Source organism: Gekko japonicus, unplaced genomic scaffold (genome assembly GCF_001447785.1).
Source record: "Gekko japonicus isolate JY-2015 unplaced genomic scaffold, Gekko_japonicus_V1.1 scaffold1172, whole genome shotgun sequence".
Lineage (NCBI taxonomy): Eukaryota > Metazoa > Chordata > Lepidosauria > Squamata > Gekkonidae > Gekko > Gekko japonicus.
In genome coordinates this window covers 91012-99714 of record NW_015173158.1, presented here as the reverse complement: position 1 = coordinate 99714, position 8703 = coordinate 91012, and the positions used below count along the sequence as shown (strand labels likewise).

Genomic DNA, 8703 nt, shown 5'->3' with positions numbered 1-8703 from the left:
GTTCCTACCTTACCAATCCCCAATGTCTGGTGCTGTATCAGGGAATTCCTCAGAATCCCTCCAGAGTTTCCCTCATGAGGGATTCCCAAATCTATACACTTTTCAGTTAGAGTGTCTTTCTTCATCCCCAGAAACTTTGCCACTTCTCTCTTTCTTGTGTTTGTGCTCTTTCCAACTATCTCTAAATTATATTTATTTTTCTTTCCTAAGATGTATATTCCACCCCTATGGAATTATCTCAGCTTAATCTCCACAGAGCAAAACCCCCTAAAGTCAATATCCCCTCGCTAAAGCCAATACCTGTAAAGTTTTGCTCTTTTCTTAGACCCCTTATATGTCACACCTGTAAAGGCACCTCTGTACTGTTCTGAGGTGACATTATGCTGCCTCCTTGCCTTCCTGGAGAGCATCCCAGTTGCCATCACCGCGGCGGCACAGAGCCACCAGGACACTGGAGCCACCAACACCTTTGAAGGGAAAGGCATATGTGTCATCTGCGCATGCGCAGACAATGCCTTTTGTTTGGGGAGGAATTTAAACCCCCAGTGTATTTTTTTTCAACTTCTCATACTTTTCTGCAAATCTAGGGGGTCAACCCAATTTTGGGGTAAGTGTGACCCCTATTTGCGGAAAATAATATATAGATAATATACTATTTTGCCCTATCTGTGGAAAATAGTATATAGATAATTCCTTTCTGTACTGTAGATATCATACAACACTAAATCCAAGAAGCATTTCTGCACTTAGAGGGTGCTGCCACCTTGTGACAGGACCATTATGGGTTTGTTTGTTTTTGCTTATGGACAGCTGCATGCCTTAATCTGGTGACCTTTAAAATGAAGCTACGAATTGTGTAGTACAGGGTGTGGCAGTTTGCCTCTCTCTCTCCAGTGCTGTATTGTGTATAGTTGTAGTTCTGCTTGAAGATACTGAAGGCGTTTATACTTTTAAATTTCATAAATATGCCAAATAGTACAGTTTTATACGCTAAGTTGTAAATGATGCATTTTATGTTATTAAAGCAGTAAAATAAAGTTTGATCAAACAGTAAGTGTTTGGGTTTTTTTTGCTGTTTTCCCCGTCTTCAAAATTTCTGAAAACTTTATTAATTAATTAATTTAGATGTATGAATTATTAATTAGATCTTTACTTCAGATCTTTATTTCAGGAAGAATTAGGGTACCCACTCCTTCTGCCAACGTAAGTGCCATTCCACTAGCGTAAATGCTGCTATGTCAGTGGAAGAGCACTGTTGGATCCAATCTCTTCTCCATCTAAAGCCGTTTCTGCACAGTGAGGATTCTCCACACTGCTTTAATTGCCCCTGCAAAACGCAAAAGCATCCGTGTTGGCAACAGAACTTCTATCTGTGGGAGTTTTCAGAGCACTTTCCTCCCTTTTGTCCAACGTTTCCCTTCCATACATGTTTTGCAGTGACTCTACACTGGCTCTTGGGGATTGGTTGTTACAGCTGCTGTGGTAGCGCAAAGCCTTTTTATTGATTTGTTTCCCCTTCGTGCATGTGCTATGGTGGTTCTATTAAAATCTGGAATGGAAATAGAAGAGTGGCAAACAATTACCATATTTTTTTAAAAAAAAGAAACAGCCCCTAAAAGCCCTCCAATGGTGCAGGAGGAAAAGGGAATCTACAAGGGGCTGACCACAGGGAGTGAGGCCAATGAGGACAGGACTTTTGTAGGGCAGGAAAATGTGCATCATTTGCTCGACATGACATGTTAACATGTTGATCAGAGTAAAGTTAGTTTGAAGTTTGTATAGTTGTGAAAGAGTGGACCGAGGATCAGGAAGACCTGGAAACAGAGTGTTTATTGCATTACATCATGTGGAAGCCCCAAAACAGTGCGCTCTAGTATTAAAGCCAATGTGGAGAAAAACCTCAGCCTAACTCAGCAATTTACCGAGTTTGTAATTTAAAGATACATCTGCCCCAGCATCTATCTCTACTTCACTTTTTTTTTGTTTATTCCTAATTGTCCCAAGCCACTTTTCACACATTATCTGAACACACATGGAACTACCTTACAAAAATGAATCAGACCATCGGTCCATCAAGGTCAATATTGTCTGTTCAGACTGGCAGCAGCTCTCCAGGGTCTCAGGCGGAGGCCCTTCCCATCACCTACTACCTAGTCCTTTTCACTGAAGATGCCGGGACCTTCTGTATGCCAAGCAGAGGCTCTTCCACTGAACCACGAACCCTTCCCACAATCCATACATGCATGTTGCTCTTGTCACTGCAGGCTCAGATAACTTTAAGAAGAAAATCCTGAACATTTTCACAGACAGCCATGGACACGCACCCCTCTCCCAAGCTATCGCCTTTGCTGGAGTGCAGATTTGGAAGGAGGGGCACGAAAGCTTCGTCTCTGTAGGGCTTTACAAGTGTCATTTAAAGTGCTCTTCAACCCCACTCTCATGGTTGGAGTGTGTGCGTGAAAACACAACGGCAGTGTGCTGGCACCGTTTATTTATGGCCATACAGGAAGGATGATTTACCATCACATTTCCATTTCCCTGAGCTTTACAATGAACACATGATTTCAGTCTTACAATTTCGGGGGTGGGGGGCGGAGTGGAGGAATATGCATTGGCAGACCTAGCTGAATAGGTTACAATGAACGCATTTAATGCTTGTTTAAAAAGAAACATTCCGGAAGTGTAGGAGGAATAACAAAATAATAGCTGATATGAGTGACACGGTGAGATGTAAGGTGCGCTTTGTGAAGGTTAATCTTCCTTTAATAAGGTTACTTTTATTTAAAGAAACTAGGGAGTGGAAGCAGTGCAGGTTGAAGGTACTTCCAAGTACAAATCACGTAAACAGGGGAGGGGGGAAGCAACAGTCGATCCTATCACTTCACTATATGTTTATAACCATGTTTTGTGTCATGTTCTGAGTTACAGTGGGGGAGACCTGTAGAGGCCAAATGGCAGTCAAGCAAGAAAAGGAATTCAGTGCGTCCACACGTTTTATGTGCTAGAGAAAACTTCAAAGGCAAACTGAAATCCCCCCCCCTTAAAATGTGTGTTCCCACCCCCTTGCTTTTGGTCTGAAGCCATGCCTTCCAGAATTCTCAGATTTATCTCATTACCTGCATTCCCCCCCCCCAAAAAAAAATCTTTCATGTTTGGAAGCGGGCGTCTTCATGACCGACTAACAGCAAACAGCTTTCTCTGCACACCATTATCTTGGTTTCTGCTCTGCTCAACTGTACAGCAAAATTTAATTACTACGGCACTGGAAAACAAAGGAGGAGGCAGAGCCCTTCTGAAGGAGAACATTCTCGACTTGCCCTTTGCAGGCAGAGCGCCTCCAGTCATGGAAGCGTTGCACCAAAACACTCGTCTTCCCCTGCCTCTTTTTACCCTGCTGTGTAGCTCAGAGCCCAAACAAGCACTCCGGTTTCTGGCTCAGGAACGACTGAGCCAGAAACGGCAAATTACATGTATTCAGGGCACATCAATTAACAGTGCCCTCATGCAGCTTCCATTGCGCCACACGCATTTCCAGCAGGAGACACGACTGACCTTGGCTGCTCTTCGTGGTATTTTTTTGCATGGATTGCTACAGGGTGTTTGAAGCAGTATGCAAGGTAATTGACCCTGCTCCTGTCACACCCAAGCATGCACTCACATATCCCCTATTAATAGCCGAACAAAAACATCTGCTGAGGTTCAAAGCAAGAATGCCAGATCCTTTTTTACTGCTTAGAGAGGTAAGGGGGAAAGGAGTGGGAAAACACTCCTCGTAAGATGTTGGAGGAGGATTTCAGGAGCACTCTAAAGAACTATCTACACGAGGGGTCCCTAACATTTTGGGGACTGCAAGCACCTTTGGGGTTTTGAGAGGGGGCAGTAAGCGACAACCCAAAATGGCCGCCAAAGGAGGTAGAGCCAACCCCAAAATGGGTGCCACAGGAGGAGGAGCCGAATGGAATACGTCCCTCCTCACACCTCCTGGGAAAAAGGAAAAATGGAGTCATACAATGAGTAAGGAAAGCCCAGGTGCTTACTGGTCCTCCACATCCACCAATGGAGAACCCTTTCATTTGACTGAGGGCAGTCAGTGACAGGCCCTGCCTTACAATGGCTCTACCCACTTTCTGAAAAGCTTGGCGGTGCCAAAGAGAAGTACAGGCATGCGCTGTGGTGCCCATGGGTGTCACACTGGGGAACCCTGATCTACCATATAAACATATACTGGTATTATGACAGCTGACATGGCTTCCTCCTAAAAATCATGGCTCTGGAGAGGCACAAATCAGGATATCAGCAAGGAGTCTTTAATCCGCTTTCCCCACCATGGACAGCAACACACGAAACTGCATTTAGACCTAACGCCAACTAAACTTGGTCCTGTGTTACCTTCCGCCCCCTTGCATGGGAAGGCTTTGCTCTGCCGATACCTATCCCTGTAAACCTGCTCTTTGTCTGGGGCACAAGGACTGCACAGCCTCATCTGTAGGAGAAAGGTGTGTGTGTGGTTGGTCCTGGCTACCTGGACTGGGTGGGACTAGATGACTTCTTCATCCCATCCACTTCTGTCACTTATTCATACCTTAGTAGGAAAAGTACTGCTTTCGGCATGAAAGCTACGAAGATCCACAATTTGCTCAGTTCTAACGTGGTACTTGTTAAAAATTAGTTTATGACCAGAGTCAAAGAGCAAATATCTTTAAAACAACACAGGTGAAAGCACACAGGAGGGGCTTCTTGAGTCACATGTTTTTGGGGTGTTGTTTTTTTTAGGGGGCAGAGTTCTGCCTTCTGCTCGCCTCCTCAGTAGGACAGCAATAATCACTGCTATGAATAAGGAATGTTGAGCTATACACTGGCATTGCACAGCTTACGCATTACGTCTGCTGTGATAAAATGGCCTTTGCATGCCATTTTATCGCAGGCCATTTTAGCTGGATGGGGGAATTTATCTGGCTAATCAAGGCCTCAAGTTACCAATCCCCAGTGAGGCTACCCGGCCTTGCTCTTCTACCTCAGTAAACCTTTCATCACTTGCACTAGCAGGGGCATGCGGAGAGCTACAGTTTTTGTTCGTCCAGACAATGAAACGTTTTAAGATAGTTTTTGTGACCACCTATGGGGTTTTTTTTATGTCTGTTTACATTGACCATGGGGCCCAAACCTTAGGAGCCAAGCCTGTACTGATATTTAAATATCCAGGAGAAGGTTACTTTTCTCTCTCCCTTAATTTTCCCTCTTCAATGTGGACTAAGGGTAGACCACAAAAGGCCACAAATTGATACTGATTGGGGGAAAAATAGTTACTACACAGATACTGGGTTGGATCCAGCCCAACTTTTCTGCTCAAGGCCCTTCTATCAGTGAAACATAACTTTTTTGCTTCCCTCCCCCCACCCCCATCATCACATTAATTTCCCCCAAAATGCTGTTCATGGGGGACAGGGGACCCTCAGGAACAGCAGAAGGCAAATCCAGGGACTGCAGCAAATTCCAGATACTCCTTTCATTTCACAGTTTAAGGCGAGGATGTCTCGCTTCTCCATCTGCAGCCTCAGGAAGTCTATCCTCTTTTTTTCCAGTTGGGAGAGGAGAAGAAGGAAAAAAGGCAAAATACTCCAACAAATGAAACTTTCTTCTACCTCTGTTCTGGCCATACCTCTCTTACCAGCTACAGAATTCTAGCCTTTTCTGCTCTAGAAGGTTCACGGGGCAGATTTAGGCAGGTCCCTGAGCATTTGCAGAGTGCAAGTTTATGACCAAAAGAAAATGGGTCCCAAAGCTGTAGATTCTACATGGCTCAGCTCTGAGGTGAGGTATGGTTTCTCAGAGTATCTATATCAGGTATACGTTTTTAAAACTGATTTTGTGGGTCCGTAGCTTTTTTTTTTTAAGTGCAAGCAGCTCAAGTTGTTTGTATACCAAGGATCGAAAGAAGAAAGACTAAGACAAATATTCTCTTATCAAACTATGCTTAACTTACCCCAGATTGTTATATATAGCCTCACACTGGCATTTTCTTGGTTACATATAGCCTCACACTGGCTTTTTCCTTATATCCTGTCTCTGAAAACCTAGTGATTTCTCTCTTCTCCCTGGTTGGAGTTATATATTCCACTCAGGATTAACACTGCTGATTATTGCCTTGTCTTCTCGGGTGGCGTTGACTCTCATTGTCCCAGTGCTTAATAATGGGGATCCATTGTACAGTTCTGGATAGCATCCCAAAGTTCTGTATGCAGTTTAAAGAGTCCTGCTCGGGCTTTATACTGGATTACAGAGACGGGGCAAATCTGGGAAGAGGAAATGTCAGGACGCTTTCGGTGCCTGAGGTAGAAAATGCAAATTGTGCCCCTTCCCTGCAGTGAAATATAATAATTAATTAAAATAGCTGACAACGTGCTCCTGTTTAATGGTGCACAAAATCGGCTGCCTGAGGCGGCCTGCTTGGCTCCGCCTGATGGCAGGACCAAAGCGAGGGACTTGCTCCTGCTAGGATGGTGTCAGGAGATATCCAAATCTGCAGGCCCTCTGTTATACACATCACTTTTTGCTCTTGCGTTTAAGGCTCTGAGTAAAAGGCACATAACATATAACACTCGCACACGATACCACAGAACACTGTCTTTACAGTCGAGTCCATACTGTGCTTATTTGGGAAGAAGACCTGCTCAGTTCAAGGGAAGTTCCTTCCTCATGAACATCCTCAGGACTTGACACCTTAACCACCTGCCTCTGGGCTCTTCCCGTACCTGGCCTATTTTTTGTTTCCTATGATATCCTTAAAGCTCACAATTAAATCAGAATAAACTGGGCAGTGATTACGCTTTTACAGCCCTCTTTGGGCATCCTCCTGTAATCTTAAGAAATGCATGCCTGACGTTCCAATTGTAAAGAAGCAAGCAAGTACTCTGGTAAACTTATGCTGGTAATCTGTGCATTTGGGCGTACTGTGTGAAAAACAAGTTCACTTGGGTAGAGGCATCTCATTCCAGGGGGGCTGAACATAGGTGGAAAAAGACAAGACACCAGAGGCACAAAGGCAATCAGCCAGACAAGCCAACTTTTCTTTCTGGCTACCCTAGCGGGGAGGCCAAGATCCAGGTTCAAATCCTCCCTCAGCCACTGGGTGGCCTTGGGTCAATCATGCTCTCTCTCAGAGTTGTTGAGTTAATATAGGCACTATGAGCGCCTTGTAGAAATAAGAGGATCAAAACACAAGAGAAATGTATGACTCCTGTCCCCAGGAGGCTTCTTCCAAAGGGATGTGATTCAAACTGTCTTTCTCAATAAAAGTGGGGAAGGGGTTTGGAGGTAGCTGACTCGGTTACACATTTCTTAGAGTTACAGAAGAATAATTGAGCCAGGACTTTGACACAAGCATCAGAATCATAGAATCTGCCAGTGAGGGGGAGCTCACCACCTCCCTAGGCAGCTGATTCCACTGTTGCACAACTCTTACTGTAAAAGAGTTTTTCCTAATATCTAGCCGGTCCTCCGTACCCATGAAGCGCTACAGTGTGTGTGTGCATTTTGGGCTACAGTGGGAAGGGGGACATGAGAAAGTCACAGTACACATACTGAAATCCTTTCTGTCTATAGAAATTTCCAGCGGATCCAAGCCAGTGTGTGTTTCGAATGTCATCTATGTTTAAAAATGTTTTAAAATCCTACATCTGCTTTTAGGGTGGTCAGATTTGTAGCTAATGGAAATACATGTAGATCAGTTACTAATACAGCCATCAAAGAGGTAGCCTGTAATGTATCTATCATCCATTCGCTCTTTTGAAACGGCAGCTACAGTAGTAAATGGAGCTGCGGTGGCTCAAGTAGTTAAGATGCTGAACTGCAGGCTGTGGAAGGTCAGTAGTTCAGCAGTTTGAGACCTGGGTGCCGCAAGACAGAGTGAGCTCCCGACTCTAGTTCCAGCACCTGCCAACCTAGCAGTTCGAAAGCAAGAAATTGCAAGTAGATAAATAGGTACCACTTCGGTGGGAAGGGAACAGCGTTCCGTGCGCCTTGGTGTTTAGTCATGCCGGCCACATGACCACGGAAACGTCTTCGAACAGCGCTGGCTCTTCAGCTTTGAAACGGAGATGAGCACCGCAACCCTAGAGTAGGATTCGACTGGCTTTTAAGCAAGGGAACCTTTACCTTTACTTTACAGTAGTAAATAGAAATCTGTACTTCATCACAGGTCTTTGATTCTACCTTTAAGCAGCGTCTGGACAAACACTTGCCAGGGATGCTCTAGGTTGATCCTGCATGGAGCAGGGGGTTGGAGTAGATGGCCTCTGATGACCCCTTCTAACTCCGTGATTCTATGATTCTAGGACAGGTCAGCAGGAGGAGGAGGGGAACTGGCAAAAATCACTCCCCTTCCACCCACAGAAATCTTCCAAGGAATCCAAGCCTATGTATTTACAAATATTAAAAGAATATCTGTACAAAAATACATCAGAAGCACCAGGGGTCATTTCGTAGAAAAAGAAGTGAAGGAGCTCATTAGCATAACTCATTAGCATAACTTATTTGCATATGCCACACCCCTTGACATCACCGGAAGTGTGTCAGAAAACAACACCCACCACTCAGGCTCCACTGGACTGTTTTGGATTGCTAGCTATTGGGGGGGAGGGAAATGTGCAGATCTGCCCTCACAGAAGAGGGAGAGCTTGTACCTGAATAAACCTTGGCCTTAAA

At 44.7% G+C, this 8703-nt stretch overlaps 1 protein-coding gene across 1 annotated transcript in view; it reads right to left on the bottom strand.

Moving 5' to 3' along the window:
* Window positions 1-8703, bottom strand: part of PDE11A (phosphodiesterase 11A) — a 149258-nt gene that overhangs the window by 90355 nt on the left and 50200 nt on the right. The window contains exon 8 of the mRNA XM_015422441.1: window positions 1442-1494. Within this exon, the coding sequence (XP_015277927.1) occupies window positions 1442-1494 (53 nt within the window). The remainder of the gene's footprint in view (window positions 1-1441; window positions 1495-8703) is intronic.